Consider the following 20,951-nt stretch of genomic DNA (forward strand, 5'->3'; position numbering starts at 1 on the left):
ATGACATGCTGAGAATATTTGTGCCTCATGTCTCATGTGCAGTCTCCATTTTTGCCACCACAGATGCTGTGGTTTAGATTTTATATCAGACCCTGGCACAAATGTCATGTTTATAAAGACATGAGCTTAAAAGAAGATGTCTTTTGTGAATGTGCATGTGAATGTGTCAAATAGAAATTCAACAGCATAATGCTTGACCTTTGATCATACAATCACAATCATGCAGAAGTGGAATTAACATGTAGAAATCTAATTAAGAATGCACTGCATCTCTGAAAGTCAATGCAACTGGCTCAGAACTTGTATATATTTGGGAAATAAGTCTAAACACTTTTTACTCACCCATGTTGACGAACCCAATATCCACGTATATCTTTGCACAAAGGGATCCAAGCAGATAACCAAACACTGGACCAATGACTGATATTGTCTGAACACACCCTGAGACACCATGACAAGCATAAATTATTATGTGACTAGGAAGTCTTGACTCACACAAGTACAAGGTAATATAATTATTCTTTGCACAAACTTGGCCTGGAAGTATAGTATATGTACCTAAAGCCCGTAAGTTAACAAAAGAGAATGTGTTTTTGTACACTGCCAATGGCCAAATGTCTAATGGTTTTATAAAGTAAAAGTATTTTGGGACATTCCAAATGTCTTTTTAGATAGAAATGTCATTTATCACAGGCAATGCTGAACAGGTATTTATATAGAGAAAGACTAGAAAGGAAAGGGGTGACAAACATATTTGAAGTAATAGGCCGCATTACATGCAGTCCAATGTCAAAGGGGACGGACCAATTTTTATTTAAAAACCTTAGAAAATTAATAGACTTAAATATCAGCACATTTTGGGCTAAAGTGTGCATTGAGACATCGAGACAACAAGCCTGACTGACTTACAGTAACAATGAGCTCTATATTCAGTCTCTGTCCAAGCTATAATATATTTTTAATAGTAGCAAACAAAATAGCATTTTATCTATCCAACATTCCAATAAACACAATACCAAACATGCCCATTTTACCCAGTCACACCTGTATATGGGTTTTTCCAGGCTTTTACTGCAGTTTTACAACCATGAAAGTCTCTCAAATTTCACAAAGTCGAAAATTCTGACATGCTTTTGCAGAGCATCACCATGGCTAACAACGGTCTAAGCTATGTATGTGCACTGTACCATTCAATGTTATTGGCCAATATTGTTTTTTCACACACATTCCACACACATTCAATACACTAAATCTAAACTGGCAACCAAAATGCTAATCAAGATCAATTAGCAGGTAAGCATGTACAACAATAACATCATAGCATAGCAAGTCCTAACTAGGGCAACAATATACATTGTGTAAAGTGTGTAGGAGTGCTGTGAAGATTACCCTCACAACTAACTCTGTCAGACCTATTTTGTAAAGATAACAATTACAGCAATAAAAGGCAAAGTTGTTCTTATGTTATTATGTCGGTCTTTTTAAGTGGGGCAATGGCTCACAGTTTTTAAAAGATTATACCAACACCAATTTCTTTTATGTTACATATGCTTCACAGTTTTAGTAACTCTCATACTCTAGGTTTACATTACATAAGATTTGCTTGTTGATCATATTACAGAACTAAAAAATCAATACCTTATGTACTACATTAGTTAGTATAGTATAGAGAGTAATACTGCTATCCTCCATGAGGCAGGCTGGGGCTTGGTACCCTGTGTGAGGACACTGTGATACACCAATGAGAGGCCTTTGCATATAAGTCCTAACACTACATTTGCCTTCCTCTGTATTGAGATTCAGTTGTAAACTGCTCTCATTAAGAGTGTCTGCAAAATGCATTGCTGTTCCTTCCTCCTCAGCATCTTACATTTCCAGTTTATTGCTTGGGTGATTTGACTGAAGTTTTTTCTAATCCCGAAAAATAAAAACCTGACTATAAAAACAAACAAAAAAATCAGCCATGGCTTGTCCCATCATTTACTTATATATTGCTTTAACAATGGGTGTTATTACAGCGATCTGGGGCCCTAATGTGCAAGCCAGATTCTGACAGCCAAACACTAATCCTAAGTGTGCAAGGGCAAACCAGATGCCGACAGCTAAGCGATATCCCTAGGTGTGCAAGCCAGATGCTGACAGCCAAACACTACTCACTAAGTTACAAAAACATGGCCGGGGGGTATAGCAGTAATTACATATTGGTGAATTTAAAAATGATGATGCTATCTCAGAATGGTTCAAAATTTGTATGATGAGTCAAATGTCTTGTTGATATTGTACATTTAGGAAGGCCACAAGCACTGGACCTATGACAACTTGCTCATTGGTGATGTTACATGCTGAAAATAAGTAAAAATGGCATGCAAGTTTAGTGAACGTTATTAAACTGACTTGCATTGCTCTTATCTCTGCAAGTGTTCATTCCCTTCATGTCTGGCCATACACGCCATGGCAGGTTTAACATTTATTAAATTAAATATTTCAAATTTCAAATTCATTATTTGATTGTATTCAGCTATAAAATAACACAGGATGAGAGCAATGTACATGAAAGCAATGTAATTGTAGGACCAATCTGTAGATAGCTATGACCTACCCCGGTAATACTAAATACCATAGTAATATTTAGAAACAGTTTATAATATGAAATGACAACACAGCACAAGCTTGAAATGTAAAAATTGCATACCAATATAGAAGGCTGCATTGTCTTCCAGAGCATGATCATCTATGTATGAAATTCCCAAAGGCTGTATAGGGGTCTCACCAATCCCACGCAAGATGTTTCCCAGTAACACATAGATCCACATGGATAATCTGGACTCATTCTCACAGCCTGGAGTAGCAAAGAGGTGAAAGTACATAGAAAAACATTTCACATTTTCATGAGCGCAAATGACTATTTTAAATATATATTATCTTTCATTATAGCTTACCAAAAGAAATAGTCAAAATTTACCCGTGTTTGAAACTGCAGAGGTATGATCACCCAATAGCACACTGGTTGGACATGGGGTGAGGTTATTTGTTGAGTTCACTGACGATCTAATTGATGTTTCAAATTTGTATCTGAAAAAAAAAATATATATATATATTCTATGCTGTATTGTTTCACTCATGTTTTGTTTTTTTAAATGTTAAATTCAGGAAAAAAAATCTGAAATATGCAGAAATTTGACAGGGGCACTCAAACTTTTGCATAATGCTGTATATCTGAGCTTTTTTTCCTGATACTGAAAAGTAAATATTTTGTACTAAATGGCAATCGTGTCTGGAAATTCAATATATAAGATGTATTCTCTGATTTGTCCCGGACCGGACCTGTTTTAATGCAGTTTAATTTTGCACGCTTTTAATTGTTTTATTTGGAAGAAATGTTGATCTTTAGTAGGATCAATCACAATTCCTGACAGCAGTCAATTTTTGTTTGCACAAAGTATAAGGCAGTGTGGGCACCCTTGGTCAAGCTGACATTTTATGTTTGTTTAATGCATTCATGAATGACATAATGTGATAGCACAATAATGTTTGCTCCTACTATTACGTCAAATCTAGCTGTGCATTTTATGGATTTAACCCATTATGTTTTTAACATTTAATGACAAATGAAGTGAAATGTATCCAATTTTGACAGGGAACAGGACGTTTTTAACCAAAAAAAAAACACAGGCTCATATAGAAATCAGGGTTTGAGCCTTACAGCTTACCGGCCAATAATAAAATGAGGGAGTGCAATTAAGAATGTCCCAAATGACATCAACAGACAGCCAATGGCAATGATCTTCGGCCGATGAAGCTTGGCACCAAAATAACTGACAAAGGCGATAACCAACAAGTTACCTAGCAACCAAAACAGAAAACAGAGAGTGGTTATTATTAATAATATACACAATAATAATAATAATAATAATAATAATATATATAATTTATACCACCCAGTGTTTTTTCATTTTGTGTTCTTAGTATAGTGCTTATACATCAGTGCATTACCTCTTCTCTTACCCAGGTAGACCCCTTCAGGACTTTTGAAAGTTTGCTTTAAATTCAAATGTAGTCTTTGTGTCTATTGTTGGCCATAAACTTATAAAATTATAAACTTAGACAAGAGGAGGGCGGAAAACTTTGAAAAAGTTGTAATAGGCTACATTCCATTACAATCCAATAAATGCATCCCTAAATGTATTACATAACATATTTCTGTACATTACATGTTTAAGATGCTGGGAATTCTAGTCCTTAAAATGATCTAACTACAGATACTTAATATGTATTCAGTTATGCCCTAACTCTGAACCTGACAATAGTTTTACACTAAAAGAGAACTGCTAGAAGTGCAAGCAGGATTTAGGTTAGGGGAAGTTGATGAGATATTTCAGACTTATGCCGGATATTTAAAGAATCCAAGCAAAATGTCAACATGTTTTATTGACTGCAGCCATCTTCGAATGAGATGACCACATACAATTTCGGAATGTACTCCAGAAAATGGGTATACTGGAGCATCTCACTGTTCTAATGAGAAACCTTTACACTGATCAACAAGCCACAGTCATGACTGGACAAGGATTAATACTATCATTATATTTGTACTTAAAGGCTTGACATTATTTGATGATAAGAGCAGGACAGTGAAAGCTGAACAGTTAAAAAGGGGAAAGTAAAAATATTATTGACTTGAATGAATTTAGAAAGCACCTTGGATAACAAAGAAAAAAAAAATCCTTGGCCAAATCTAGGCTCACCTTTCACTTGAAGCCCAGAACCAAAACTGAAGAACAAAACTTCTAAGTATGAATATTATGAGCAGAACTAATTAATGAGAAAACCCTTTTGAAGGGTGACATTTGAAAGTAAATGAGAAAAACAACAGCTAGCAAAAAAGAAGGATGTGTGAGATCAGTGACAATTTGTCAAATCATGAACAACTAAAAAGTCATCATGAAGCCTAAACAGAAAATAATATTGTATCTGTATGTTCGCCAGTAATAAATAATAACAATATGAAATAAGTAATTTTCCAAATATCCTTTAATACTACCTGCAGGCATGGCCATAGGTCAGAAAATGCCCAACTTTTCTCAGAAAAGTTACAAATGCTTTGGTATTCTGGTATTATGTTTAAAAAAGCAAAGAAAAAAAGTTTCACACAGAACTCTGGAAATGGGCTACACACAATTATTGACACCTTTTCAAAATTTTAATAAATAATCTGATTTCAATTATGTAATGCTTTAATTTGTATGTGTGGCAAATAACAGGTGCTGGCAGTTTAAATGGAAAAAAGTTTGTGTCCGGGTACCACACTGAGCATAGAGAATAGAAAGAAGAAGGATGTGAGAACCAAAACAGTGAAAATGTACTGACAACCTTAAGGCTACAAGTCTCTCTCCAAAGACCTTAATGTTCCTGTGTCCACTGTGTGCAGTGTCATTAAGAACTTTACAGCTCACAGCACTGTAGCCCTGGATGTGGCAGAACTGATCGAAGATTGCAATGAAGGATTGTTTGAATGGTGGCTAAAGAACCTTGATCAACAAATGAAAGCTGACCTGCAGAAACAAGGTACAACAGTGCCTGCTCATATTATCCATTGCCATGTAAATGAAATGAGACACTATGGTTGGAGATCAGAGTGGAGGTATTAGAGGATGCCTCGACCCAAAAATATAAAAAAAAAATAGACTGGAGTTTACCAGAACTTCTCTCTTCTGGGAAAACACCCTGTGGACAGACTGTACCATTTACAGAAAATGAAATAAGGCCTTCAAAGCAAAGAACACAATCCCTACGGTCAAACATGGAGGAGGTTCAAAGATGTTATAAGGAGGCGTCATGGGTCTTCCAGCAGGACAACGACCCAACTCATACTTCAAAAAGCATTGGATAAATGGCATTGGATAGTTCTGAAGTGGCCTGCAATGAATCCAGATCTAAATCCTATAGATCACCTGTGGAGAGTTGGCAAAAGAAGAGTGGTCCAAAATTCCAGAGGAGACGTGTAAGAAACTTATTCATGGTTACAGGAAGAGATCGATTTCAGCTATTGTATCTATAAGAGCCTTCTAACAAATGTTAAGTTGAGGATGGCAATAATTTTGTCCAGTTCTGTTTGGAATGATATTAGGTTTGACCTATTTTGTCAGTTTATTTGTGCTGTTCCAATGCAAATAAAAATAAATAAATAAATAAATAGGTGAATGAATGAGATGAATACCAAAACATTTGTAACTGCAGCAAAGTTCTGGGATGATGATGTGCATTTTCTGAAAGAAATGTAGGGGTGCCAATTTTTTTTGCCATTACTGTACTTCATGCACAAATGCAATTACTTGCCTTCAGTTCAATTAAAGATTTAGGTTTTAAAGCTCCATGAAACCTCAACAAAAATAAAACAAACTCATAATGTACTCATAACACATACTGTACTATAGCCTCATAGTCTAGGTCATAGTGGAGGAAACTGACACTGTGTCCTGACTGACACTGGCTGGCTAACTCACACACATGACCCAAGACAGGCTAAAGCTACTTGTTCTGGTTCCATTGCTGCTCTGCTCTCTGCCCTGTTCCTATGGCAACACTCCTATGGAAACGCTGATTGCTGGGGCCATGTGAGTGGCGACAGCGAAAGTGCGGGTGCTTGGGAGCGCCACAGGTCCAAGGTTTATGCTATGGCAGAGCAAACAGGAAATTTGTCCTTCAGATTCGTCCACAGTGGGATCATTCCTGGGACAAACATGACACTTATACAGTATGTGCTGTGAAGTGCTGTAGTGACACACATGGATCTTAACTTTTTAATGTTTACACCAAGAAAAGTGTCTGATGCTACAGTTGACTCTACACTTTAACAATGCGTTATGATAAAAAGGAAGTCTACTTCTATAGTCACTTTTCATTGAAACAAATAATACAAAACTCTTATGACGTCTGTTGTAAATGCACACAGTAATGTGCTTTTTTTGTTTAGCAACTGAACATAGCTGTAGCACACAGAAAGCTGTAATGTGGATCGATTTTACTATGGTCAACATGGGCATGCATGCAGATCAACGTATCTCGGGGCAGAGTTGAACTAGTTTAAGGGGACAAAGTGATCGGATTGCTGATGACACACAAGGTTTGACAGGGTAAATAGCATAGAAATGAGCAACTTGAAAAGGTCTGTGTGGGCTCCCGTTTCTCTTGTATGAGCCTTTTTTGCCAGACTGCTGCATTGTGTTGTTGATGACTGACATACCTTACAGCACACCCTCTAAGCCTCTGGATTATTTCCCCAATGCTAATATTGCACAGGAACACTGCTGGCTCCATGAAAGGCTGCTAGTTTCTTAAAAGAGAGACTCTGTGACTTGAGCGCAACTGAGACACACAAGAATGATTTGAAGGAGTCTGCTTACGCATGATGATCCGGTTCTTACCTATTTCAAAGCTTCCATCAATGACTCCTATTAAGTAACTGGGGATGTCAAAGCGCCTCTCCAGCTGAGTTATTGTGCTTTTCATATAGCTTCCAGATAAAGCCTTCGCAAAGTAGGCAAAGGACAGAGCTACAAGGAACATCTGGAATAAGAGACAGAAAGAGAGAGAGAGAGAGACAAGAGAAACATTTATATTTAGTCATCCTTTCATATTCCATATTACCACCTACACTGCACCGCATTAATCTATCTGTAAATGCAAAAGCATCACATCATTAATATGCATTTAAAATCATAAGAGTTGAGAAGAGCAGGGAGGGAAAAGTGAGCAGGAGAGCGGGGGAGCAAATAGGTGGAAAGAAGAGACAGGGTAGCTATATGGGGGAAGGCATCATTTCTCAAGCTGTGCTGTATTATGGGTAGTGGGGACAAAAAGAGGATTAAGAGAGCTTATGTCATGCTCTTGAGAGATCCTGCCACGTCCAGCCAGAGTGACTCTAGCCTGGAATAGTGGAAAAACATGCAGTAGGTGGATCTGATAATGAAAATACAGTCACACTTTTAGAATGCTGCTAACGACACACCCCTGTGGGTTTCTCCTGAAAAGGTCCACACAGAACATTAAAAGTAGTGATTACAAAATGGGGAGGCAAAAAGGGTGAAGGGTAAAAGAAACATCCTCCTTCAGTAGCCAGATTACAGTCATTAAATGAACAATAGCCCACATTTAAAAATGTGCACACTTTGCACATTTATAAGTTGCACAACTTATAACTTAGTAACTTATACTATAAATTATTATACTGTTTTTGTTGTAACACTGTTATTCAGAGGCCTGAAAGTGAAATGTTCTTACCCTATGTATTTCTCAAAGGGTATTTGGTGTATATAACACAATATTTAATGTGTATAGTGTTGCATACTGCTATTCTGTGAATAACACTGTAAAGCACACTGTATAGAAATGTCCTTGTATAGTCTATGTATACAGTGTATACTATTGTTTTTAGTATATTGTGTATTGTCTGTAAATTATATGTAGAGTAGCTGTATGCTGTTAACACTAGAAAGTCAGTAACAGACAGATTTTGTGTAACACGTTTTACAGCTTCATTGTCACAAAGCAGCTTTACAGAAATCCGGCAATAAGACAAAAGACAATTACAACAAACACATTAAAGACCCCCCTATGAGCAAGCCAAAAGTAACAATGGCAAAATAAAGACTCACAAGGGGAGACCCATCCATCCTCTAGTCAAAACACCTTTTTATTATTGATAAAAAAGTCACCATATTACCGCAAACGTCTGGTGCCATGCTTAGGTGTACTGATATAGTCATAGTAGTGTTGATAATAAAAGCAACGATGATGGCTAATGTTACTATATAACATGAAATAATAATAATAATAATAATAATAACAATAACAGCAATTACAAGACTAATAATTAGTCTTCTCTTCATCTGTGAATTTAATGATGCTGTTGGAAGTGTTCTCATTTTGCATTTGTGGGTGTAATGGAAGTAAAGGAGAGGCCTAACCATATAATACTGGGGGGGCACATATTAAGCATAAAGAAGAAAATAAACCTGTCCATTCTTCTCACCTGGAGATGGTCTGACAGAAAGTTCAGGATCCTGATGCATGACTACTGACTACTGTCTCAAAAAATCTTCTTTGATGCAGGTCAGGACAACAGAGTGGTGGGTTTTTAGACATGTTATACTGACTGTCTTTGGTATGAAAACGATGCTAACAATGCTAACGATGTATGGGAAAATTAGAAACTTTGACCATATCAGTCCAGTATTGACTATAAAATTCTTCTATTAACATACAAAGCCCTACATGGCCTCGCTCCTGAGTACCTACGAGCTCTTTCACATATTATGAACCATCAAAATTGCTTAGATCTCAGCTTAGATCTTCTTAGCATTTTCCAAAACTCAGAAAGCCTCAGCAGGTACAGTTACTTTTTTTCACAGGTTGAAAAAAAACTGTACATTCATTCATAAATGCTTCTTATTATCCACTTCTTCTTGGTCAGGGTTGTGGGCAGTTTGGAGCCTGTGTGCAAGACAGGAACACCCCCTAGACAGGGCAGTAACTGGACAAACTGAGAGTTATAAATTGTGAAAAGATTTTTCTTTACCAAGGAAAGAATTTTCAGGTTCTAAATATCGTTTAGATTAATTTTCAATTAACTGCACAACCATAAAATATATAATTTATAAAATCACTAGGACACTAAAAACACACTAAACGTACATTACATTCATTTGTTACAAAATAATACATTTAGCATTTAGCATTTAAAGCATACATTTAAGGTGTAAACATTAAAAGTATATGTTTTTCATATTTAGTTTTTAAAAGTAGGATGATAGAGCATGACATGTTTGAAATGCACTACAGTTCATGTGTTATATTTTACATAACAGCAGTTTGTGCAGCTAAATTTTCAGCTTTGTTAGATCATATTTGTTGTACTTGAAAATAACTTTGACAATAGTACTGTGAAATCAGGTTATTAAGAGAAAATAAGGTTTTACACTGGGCTCAATGGGTTAAAAACATTTGCGAGCTACTTGCCACAGGATTGCATTGTGTAAGTCCCCAATCACAATGAAGCCAGTCCCAGCATGCATGGATTTTTGCATGCCAATAGCGTCATAAAGCTTTCTGAGCACCATGTGAGTTTGTGAATGTACATACACGAGACCTCTGAGAATAATGGAAAAGTGGGACACAAGAAATTCCAGGTCAGGGGACCAGAAAACAGTTATTGAATGCACCAATAAATCTACATCATTAACTGCCCTTAATGGTTTGTGTGTTTTACCTTACAATCTGAGTTTAGTAATGTAATGATTTGAACATCTTGTTTTCATACACCAAACAGCCACATACTTTTGGTAAGATGTACTGCAAGTTAATGCTGAAGTAACTTACTGTGTCAGTAACACTTGAGACTGCTCCTCTTTGTGTGGTACTGTCCTCTATAAAATGAAGTGTTTTTCTGAATCATGACTCAAGAGTGAAAGACATTGTGTTCGTCTGGCAGCAGTACATTCACAGATGTACACTCACATTTTGCATGCCCATGTTTGGAGAAAAGATGTCTTCCTCAAAAGCTGTTTAAACACCTGAACTGAAGATATTACTCATGAACATGTCCACCACTGAGTAGACTGCTCAGTTCCACCATCCTTTAGAAGAATTGTGGTTTGCAGGTTTGCAATTTTCAGTTAAATAGCCTTCTTCTGTCAAAGTATTTGGAAACACATCAGGTTCTCTGATGACAACAATTGTAGTCTTAGATTGTTATGATGCATTTTGTGACTGTGGCACATTTAAAACATTAAATGAACTATACCTTTTATAACATTTTATTACTAACAAGTTACATCTTGTCCACTTTAAGGCTACATTTCTCAGCTGCATTTGAAGAACTATCAAGTAGCACAATTTTCAGTGATGTAATGGCTCGGTGACTTGGCTATATATTTCACATTTTCTTCCATTTAGTCACAGGCAACACAAAATCACAAAGTGAATTATAGGGTTGGGTACCAAAGTTGGATACTTTTAAGGACACTGACTGACAATATTAGAGAGTACAGATTCACAGCAAATCAATAGGTTTGAGCATCTCAGGTGTGGTTACACCTTTTAAAACTTTATGCAGACAATGTGGAATATTTGTAATGGGTATATTTGTAATGCAAAGCTGGCCATGGCAACACTTCTAACCTGAGCAAAACACTTCCAAACAGAAAGTAATTCTAAAAGCAGAAACGTGGAGTGTATTTGATAGTTTGGAAGCAAAGTGCCCCACATCAGCGACCAATAACGTTAGCAGCACGACTGCAAGTCACTGCAAATAAAGCATGTGAACCGGGAATTAACTGCCAAGGTTTAATCATAAGAGTGTGGAGTACAGTTTTCCTGCTACGATAGTCTTGCACACAGTTTATTCCAGTGGTAAATGGACATTTGTAGCTTGTATTCCAATGCAAGACAAACAGAAACCATGTATGTTGCATCTGTTGTGAAATAAGCTTCTCAGAAAGGTTCTGGGCCAGTCAAAGCCACTGTAAGATGTGCAAAACTAATGAGCCTATTGGGGAAGCAGAGTGAAGACTTTTAACACCACTAACACAGAGTTTAACACAGAGTCCATCACTCAGCCCAGTACAGTATCAGAACACTAACCTGATACACACTGACAGTCCATCACTCAGCCCAGTACAGTATCAGAACACTAACCTGATACACTTACCTTATAGACTAGTACTAGTACTAGGACTACACAGAATTCTGAATCAAAATCCGCCATTGAAAGGAACATATAGTCCTGGTTTAGGCTTAATCCTGTTCAAGAAACTGATCCTGTGAGTAAATCTCTCAGTTCAGTATAGTGAGTATCAGAACACAGCAGATCTAGCGAAGACCACTAACAGCACTTCCTTTTTCTAGTCTGCACTGTGGATGTTCAACAAAAGAGCAGTACAACTGTGTTGTTCAGTTCATGTTTGTGTATAACTGTGATTTAGGTAATGACCAGACCACAGTTCATTAGTAATCAATACAGAAAGCCAGGTAATTCTAATTACTTTTTCTTGCAACTGTAGTTAATAAGTTAATAAGTAGTTAATAAGTACTGATTTAGTGATTTACCATTCCTAACATATATGCATGATGAATGTATGCTGTTATGAACTCTGACCTAAACGTAATCCTTCTTAAACAAAAGTACATATCTTCTAAATCAGTCATTATTGCAGCTTTTAAGCCATTTGGCCACATTGGACATGGGTATGCGCCTAAGGGGTTGGATTGGGGCTGACTGACATTCTTTGAATGGGGAATTCTTTATTTAGAAATTGGAGGCATATGACAAGTGCTCTGAGGTAACTATATCCCATGAGTCTGTCCCATGTAAATCACGTGGCCATCTGATACTGGCATATACTGTAGAAACTGTAGAAAAGTGACATAAACACCCCTTTATTAAAAAAGTACTTCTTTTACATATTGGTAAATTACCTTAAATAAAAAAAAAAACTAGATGCAGTGTAAAATCCCTGCCCATTACATTACACCAAAGTAATAAGATTATCAGAGGCCTCATGTGCGTAACCTCATTCTAGACTCAGTCAGAGTCAAAGTAGTGCAGAGAACTGAAAATTTCTTATGAATTTCTTAATTCAAAAAGAGAAGGAAGTTTAAGTGCCATAATTTCAAATGATTTATTACATTTGGCAAATAATTCTGGTACAACATTTGAAATTGAAATTGTTCATTTCCACTGTTTCTTTCTATCAGTGAAGGCCAGACCAACTAACTCCAGAAAGAAAATGCGGAACACTGGAATTCTCAGATTCCACTTAGAGATGATATAATCTCCAGGCTAGTGCAGTAATGGCACATCAAAAGGATGTGGATTGAGCTTAATATAAAGACAAAATAAATTCAGAATAGATCTGATCTAAAGACATAATATGACAAAAATGATTAGAACAGCACATTTCACCCAAATTTATGCAGAACTTAGTGGTCAGTGTTCACATATTTTGCTTCATATGCAATCAGCACACAATATGGTTAATGCATAATACAGTTTATGTACAGAATTTTCACAGCTGAATAGAACCTCTGTGAACACGCTCACAAAACTACAGCAGAAACCTCACAACAAAGGCACTGCTGAGCATGACTGCTTGCCTATTTAAATCATTAAGCACCATGCAGTCAGGAGCCCATTCTGAAACCCCTCTCTGTTCTCCACACTCCAATCATCACAAGAAGATTCCACCACAAACTGCAGCTAAATCTTGTTTCAGCCTAGTGACGCTACAGACCAAATGCATGCTTCATGATATTGAACACACAGCAAACAAAGCTTCTTCTTGAGTCAGCAATATATTTTCATTACATCTGTCACTATAGTCAAGGGCTGGGTGAAGTATCAAACTTTTGCAATACATTCTTCTGTAAATACCTTAGTCTTGTCCTTTTTTTTAGTCTTTTTTTTTTTTTACAGAAAGGGGTTTCAAACGTGTGCAGTCTCTTTCTGATGGTAGCTGCATGTACTTTGACATTAACTATGGAAAGAGCTACCTGTAGGTCCTGTGAATTTTAGGATAGTTGGAGACTCCTTTACACATCTTGCAGTCTGCTCTTGGCCTGGTGCTTGTGCATGTTGGCAGTTGTTTTAAATGTTCATTTGTATGTTCATTTCCAGATAGAAATGCTGGCTTCTAATCGTTTCTGAATGGCTTTCCAGACTATCATTTTACAATCTTCTTTCTAAAGACCCCAGTTCTTTCACGCCAGGGTGATACCAATCACTTCAACAATCAAGAGCAAACCAAACTAAATGAGTTTATATTAGTTTTATTTTTCTCCAGTTGTATTTGTTTAGTCATATTAGCTCCAACTCTTAATACTGTTAAAATGATCCAAAATTAAAATCGGAAGCAGCAGTTTTACTGTAGTATTGTGGAGAGAGAACTAATATATTGCATTAGTGAGCTAGTGTGACCAATTCTTGCAAAGCCTAATATAGTCATTCTAAAAAGAAAGTGGTCTGGTAGGTCGTGGCAGCATCGCATGTCTTTGCGTACTTACATCACATGCACGGGATCTGGATCCTTTTGCTGGTTATCTAAACAACTGCAGTGCTGCTAATATTGCTGATTCAAACAGAATGACAATAGAAACAGAATTAGAACTGAAGAGAGCTGGTAAGCAAAAATGGACAGCGTCAGAGTCCTTGCTAAAGCCAGGATAAACACTGTCTTGGTTTTTGAAAGGAGGCAAGAGCTCCGTGACCTGAAAGGATTCAAACGTGATGTTGAACTGGCTTTTTTCTTGCTGAACAGGTGAGATATTTAATTTTTTAATAACTAGCTACTGAAACCATTGTTATGGATTTTGTTATATTTAGCAAACTGTACCTGTGTTACAGTGTAGTATAGTACAGTTGTGTTACCCGGATAGGACAACAAACAGCCTCTGCTGTTTGAAAAACTCACTATTCTCAGAAAATGTCAAGGGTTATTATTGCTGTCATTTAGTAAACGCAACCTATACGATCACCTAAACAGACACCTGGCAGAGTGGATGCTTTACATATCTACTGGACACATGCTGACCATCTGCAGTCTTATAGCTAGTGTTTCATGCAACTGTTGATTTCAGTATTGCTTCACCTCAAGGAAAGCCTTCAGACTTAGAATACACTTTTATGTGCCAATTTATTTACACTTACCTGCATTAAAAGTTTTAAAATCCCTCAACTAAAAAGTAACTAGTAAACATTAACAGTGTGCATTTAAATGGTTTAAAACCTGAGTACAATTATTATGCTGATAACAATGCAACTACACATTCTCATTAGAGAGGTTTCCACATCCCCAAAACTTTCTGACTACCTAACATCTAAAATTGTTGTTAAATGGGTTGTTAATAGGTTTCCTCATATTTCCACATGCCTGTAGGTCCACTTTGATGCTCTTTACATCTCTTTTTATGTAATGTGAGACACATACACCAATGAGCAAATATGACCACCTGTCCACCTAATATGCTGATGATCATCCAAAACAGCTCAATCTATAAAAACCTCTGAAGGTGCCTCTGCGATGTAATCTGCACCAGCTGCAGATCTTCTAATTCTATTAGGTTGCAATGTAGAGTTGGATTGAACTTGTTGTTCCAGTGTTTCCTGCAGGTAAACATTGCAATGTACCCGGACGCCATGTTATGTAAAAGAAATTCTTTCAAGGTCCAGTTTCGATGGTTAGTGTAATGTGGCTACGCAGAAGGGTACAATGCACTGTGTTATGATACATTCCTCTCTTAACCATCATTTAAACTTCATGTGACTTGTGCTACAGGAGGGTGGCATGATGATGCCGAAAGTTGTGTGTGTACTGCATATCTCCAGGGGCCTGGGGTTGCGAGTATGATCTTCGCTCTGGTCACTGGTCTATGGCAAGTTCTTCTTGTGTTCTCCCATGGTATGTGTGTGTTACTGTGGGTACTCTGGTTTTCTCCTACCTCCCAAACATGGTAGGTGGTGGACTGGTGCCCTGTTTATTTGATATTCCTGTAGTAATGGGGCCTTGACCAGGAAGAAGCAAAGGAAGGAAGAAAATTGATGGATGTTTTACTGTAGGCCATCTGTCAGTTCAGTGATAGATGTGATAACTTTGAAAACAATGACTCTTTGGCATCTAACACCCTGTTGCTGATTTGTCCCTCCTTAGACCACTGCCAGTAGGTACTCATCGCTACTGACCAGAATGAGTTTTGTCACTTAGTCATTTCAAAAATGCTCTGAGCCAGCGTTCTGGCTATAATGATTTGGTCCTTGTCAAAGTTGCTCAGGTTTTAGACCTTGACATGCTCCCCAATCAATGTTATTCCCATCATCTGAGTGGCTTTTGCTCATTGGTGTATGTCTGCTGGTTGTACACAAAAATAATACTTTTTTAATTTTTACAAAAAATGGGCTGACCAGTTTTGCTTGATAGGACACAACTGCAGGACAAGAATGTGTGCTAAAAATGTGTTGTGAGTGATGGGAAGGGTGAAGACTTAAAACTTTGGCAGTACAAAAAGAAAAGTTTAGGATAACATTTGTATACTTCTAAAATATGGAGATATACATTTGAATGATATTGACCAGCTTTATTGTAGTCCAAAGAAAAGCTGCCCACAGCACACTAGATTTACCTTTAGGCTGGAACAGCAAGGGTGCCGTCTCGCTGATGTGGGCTCATTATCTGGTGACCAACTCTCCTTGCTTGGTAGGTCCATCCTCCTCAAAAACGTTTCATTTTCCTTGGCTAAGGTTTCTCTAATGAAATTTCTTGCCATTTATGCATGTATTCCTGCAAAGCAGAGAAGATTTTAAGTCAGTTTTAAGAATTAGCTAAGAGCAGGAATAGGACACTGCTTTATATAAAAAATAAAAAAGGGAAAAATTATATCATATAACTTCACAATGTGACTGCTGTGTGTTTTTCAGACAGATGGGGTCTTTAAAAGCATCATAGCCTTAATATCATTCAATACGCTAGGCAGATGATCAAAATGAGATTAGGCTGATGATTTATACTACAGTATATTACAGTATCCAGTTACTAAAACAAAAAAAAACTTATTCTTTTATTTATTTATATCATCATTTATATTAGAATGTCATTTTTTTTATTAAACCAATTTATTGGACATTTACTGCTTAATGTACAAAGTGGCAGTTATGAATTGGGAGTGAATATCTCTCTCTCTCTCTCTCTCTCTCTCTCTTTCTCTCTCTCTCTCTCTCTCTCTCTCTTTCTCTCACTGCATGAGGTATCCATGAATTGATCTATTATAATCAACTGAACCTAATCAGCCAGAGGCAGGGGGCAATTAACTAAAAATTAACTAAATAATGGTAATTAACTAAATAAAATAAAATAAAATAAACCTTGTATAGACATTGTTTGTGAACATGAAGGACTGAGAAGCCAAAACACCTTTCTCTGTGGGTATTGTAAACACTGGGTAAAATACTGTACAATTCCTTTTTCATATGCCAAATTTTATTTTTATTTATAAATTTGTTACGTTCAGGAAACTGCAAGCATTGAGGTGTACTTAATAAGACCCAATGCATCATTCTTTTGACACATCTACTGAGTCAGGTGTACTTATCCACAGTGTTATTCAGTGTTATTCTCGGTCTTTTAAACCCTAAACAGCCCATGGCCCAACTTCTATTATTACAGAAGTCCCTGTAGTTACTGAATAATACACCTTAGTGGGTAATAACCTTGCTGTATGTAGCATAACTAAAAGAACATTTGCTCTATTATCTTACTGATACAAAAAGTGGCACATACTGTGCTGGAACAACACATTTGTGCATTCCTTAGTCTAAAACAGTTGGTTTGTAAAAAAAAACGATGACACATTTACTGTGTCTAAACCAACATGTTTTGTTCGTGAGCACACAACACTAAACAGTGTTGAAATTCCGTCACTTTAAACTCATCTCCTTTTAGAGTGCAGATGTATGTTCTCTTCAGAGCAGCGTTACCCAACCCTCCTGCCGGGGGTTTACCTTTCTGCAGGTTTCAACTCCAACTCAAATCTAACACCTCATTCTTCTAATCAAAGTCTGCCGAATACAGAAATTAGCTGAATCAAGTTGATTAGTGTTGGAGCTAATGTCTGCAGGAAGGCGGGGGCAGGGTTGGTGATACATTTTTATTTTCCACTTGAAAAAATCAGCAAAACATGTCATTTGGCCAGGGGTGTCCAGACTTTTATATAGGCTTTAAGTAGTTGATTTGAGGACCTGAGTCACCAGGGGCCCTCACAGAGGCAGAGAAATACATTATTTACCCTTTTATAATTATTTAAATGTATTTTATCTGCACTTATTTAGTAATGGGCAGTGGTGGCTCAGCAGTTAGAGCTCTGGGCTTCTGATGACAGGGTTGTGGGTTCGATACCCAGGCTCACTACCACAATGGTGGGTCAAATGCAGAGGACACATTTCGCTGTACATAGTACAGTGACAAATACTTGCACTTTTCCTTTAAAGACATAGTTTAACAACCATATTTCCCTCATATATAACTATGGTTATATTATATTGACCTTATTTTAATTACATTATTGCCCTTATCAAAGCCAATGAAGCACTGATTTAATTTTTTTGTTTATTTATTTGCAAAATAACATGGTTAAGGTGGGTTGGGGAGTAGTGAAATGGGTTCTTCGGTTAGTAATGATAGTGGGCCCTTATTGGGTGATACAGAACCTTTTTTTTTCAAAAGTTCTTTAAGCATCTACAAAACATTTTCCTCTGATATGAAGATCTCTTTAATGGCTCCATTTAGAACCACTGCTCTTACAAAGAACCCTTGAAGAACCCTGTTTTAAAGACAGCACCTAGGTCATTCTAATGTTCATCAACAACCCTGGTAACTACAACGTTATACAGTGTTATTCTAGTTAGTAAGCCTAATCAAACGAAGAACTGGCTGAATTACATTTATCAGCGATTATGCAGAAATTCATCTGACCCTTTCTGGCGTCATCAGTTCGTCTCGAGACGGCTGCAGTAGCCTAAATCTCAGCGTGCGTCTTGCTACGTGCATCAATATTAAACTTTACAGCGTCTTATTTGAAACAGCAGGCCAGTGAGGAACAACAGGGCACACTGGTTTATCCTTTAAACCGTCACGTTCGACGTGAAGGTAAACGGCTGAGTGAATGGATGGGGGCAGGCTGTGATGGGAGACAGAAGCCTCACCAGCGCACTCCGCCTAATTAACCAATGTATATTAAAGCCATGCATTGCGCCTGGGCTCCTACCAACCAGTGGACGACACATTTGCCTATTACGGGATATAATACGCCGCAATGTTGCATGTAGTCAGAATGTTTGCCGTTGTAAAGAGACGGCTTAGCTCCCTGATACGAATTTACATGGCAAGAAGCAGGAACATGATGAAGTGACCAGTAGGGAGGTAAGGGTAGGTGGATGAAAAATGTCAGCGAATTGATAAGACTGGACTCAGACGTTACACCTAGTTTGTCACTGGCTGGGCATGTAAACGTGGCAGCTAACGCGTTAAATGTGAACGCGTTAAATGCGCACCGTCTCCAGCAGAATAACTAATCCCGTTCATGCGCGCCATATAAACAACGCACAAACAGCAGCTCGCGGACAGACCTACTTTTTAACGAGACAGTATTAGATTTTCCTAGCACGCTCTCACCAACCCAGACAGATTTAAATGGCACGACTCGCGCACGGCTTGGCACTATTCCCCAGTCACGACGAAAAACAGTTAGCTAGTTACAACACACAAAAAATATGTATGTTTTATGTAAATATCGATTTCTAGTAATAAAATGACCAGAATACTCACCGCAGATCCTGGCTCTGGTCAGTGCTGGATGTTCTTTCCCTGTCCAATGTTTCCTTTATAGGTCCGTTATATAATATATAGATATGTAAGAAGCGTATTCCCAACGGCTCAGAATGAGCTGGTATGGACAGCACCACTGCGCGCGCCGCAGATGTCACGGTCTTCAGGGAAACTTCCCATAGGGTTGCAGGCGAAAGGCACTTGGACTCGAGAGTTATTTCGCCAGGCTTCGAGTCAGATCCAATTCTTCCAGTTTCAGGTCAGTTCGCAGTGTTTTGAATAGTGTAATCTTTGACGTCAGTCTCCCAGGTTTTCACAACCTTCTCGAGAAACTGTTTCCAGCGTTTCAGCAAGCCGCTGGATGAATTTGGCTGAAACACGTGATAACGTTGAGAGGGAGGAGGAGGAGGGGGGTGGGGAGACTAGTGGATCCAAAATTGTTCAGATCCTGAGGCAGTGTTTTCCAGCCTTAGTAAATGAAACAGAGATCGGTAAGGAGCAGAGGTGAGCATGTCCTCCTGGTGATGTCGTTCAGTAGATCTTTAGACAAAAATAAAAGAAGTATTTGTATACCAGACTTCACTGAAACTCAAAGAGACAAGTTAGGCTGCTTGTATTGCTTTAGCAATCTAAGAGCATGTGACCATGACTGTGAGCTATAAACCAAATCTGAGCAGCAAGAGAACTAAGCCTTTGAATGACAAACAAAGCTAAGAAACTCATCTGTAGCTGAATTTCACAGTTGCCGTTGGTCAATTGTGAGTCTACTGCCCAGTGTTGTCCAGGGAAGACTTTTTCCAAACCTTAGTCCCCTTAGCTGTTCTTTTTCATGATTTTATTTGTTCATTAGGCCCTTTCCTCAGACATCTTGTCATTAGGGGCCCTGAGTTCTGTGGGCAACATCAGTTTTATAGCAAACATGATTATTCAATAGAAAAAGTGCATTAAAATAACAGCTGAAATTAATTTGTCCAGCCTCCTGCCATGCAAAAACAGTACATTCAGTAAGCACAACCTATCCTGAGAACTAATAAAAGCCAAGCCAAATACCAAATGGATCCCCTTATCCCCAAATAGATCCCTAAAGAGGGTGTCTAGCATGAGCATTATGGTTTGAATATGTATACAGTGTTATCAAATTTTGATTTTAGACATCATTCAGTCAATGTTGACATACAAGTGTTATGAGAAGAGACAGTGCATATTTCTTTGTTTCCATGGAGATGAGTCTGGGAGAATAATACAGACTGTGTTTTATTGGTTTTATGTTGATATTTTTGTTAATAGAGGCTATGGCTAACCCATTTATCAATAAAGCTGTCAACTGATATTGCTTTCAAAGCTGTCATATATGCGTTTTAATGTTAATTAATTAATGCTAATTTTAAAATATAGCTATCCTATACTCATATGGTGCACATACTCTATATGGCTGAAAGTATGTGGACAACCCTTCTAATTTCAGCCACATTCACATTCATTGCTAAAAGGTGCAAAATCTCAACAGCACACAGTCATGCGGTCTCCACAGACAAACACTGGCAGTAGAATGGGTCATACCAAAGAGCTTAGCGTCTTTCAACA

The 20,951-nt window shown here is 37.6% G+C and overlaps 1 protein-coding gene across 1 annotated transcript in view; it reads right to left on the reverse strand.

The window, feature by feature from the left end:
* Positions 1-19,731, reverse strand: part of slco1c1 (solute carrier organic anion transporter family, member 1C1) — a 33,050-nt gene extending 13,319 nt beyond the window's left edge. Inside the window, exons 1-7 of the mRNA XM_072672785.1 lie at positions 19,368-19,731; positions 16,171-16,328; positions 7,425-7,566; positions 3,711-3,843; positions 2,963-3,072; positions 2,693-2,839; positions 343-441 (exon numbers count right to left, since the gene is read on the reverse strand). Coding sequence (XP_072528886.1) covers positions 343-441; positions 2,693-2,839; positions 2,963-3,072; positions 3,711-3,843; positions 7,425-7,566; positions 16,171-16,314 — 775 coding nt within the window. The 5' untranslated portion in view covers positions 16,315-16,328; positions 19,368-19,731. The remainder of the gene's footprint in view (positions 1-342; positions 442-2,692; positions 2,840-2,962; positions 3,073-3,710; positions 3,844-7,424; positions 7,567-16,170; positions 16,329-19,367) is intronic.
* Positions 19,732-20,951: the final 1,220 nt, after the last annotated feature.

The sequence above is a fragment of the Salminus brasiliensis genome, chromosome 2 (assembly GCF_030463535.1).
Source record: "Salminus brasiliensis chromosome 2, fSalBra1.hap2, whole genome shotgun sequence".
Taxonomy (NCBI): Eukaryota; Metazoa; Chordata; class Actinopteri; order Characiformes; family Bryconidae; genus Salminus; species Salminus brasiliensis.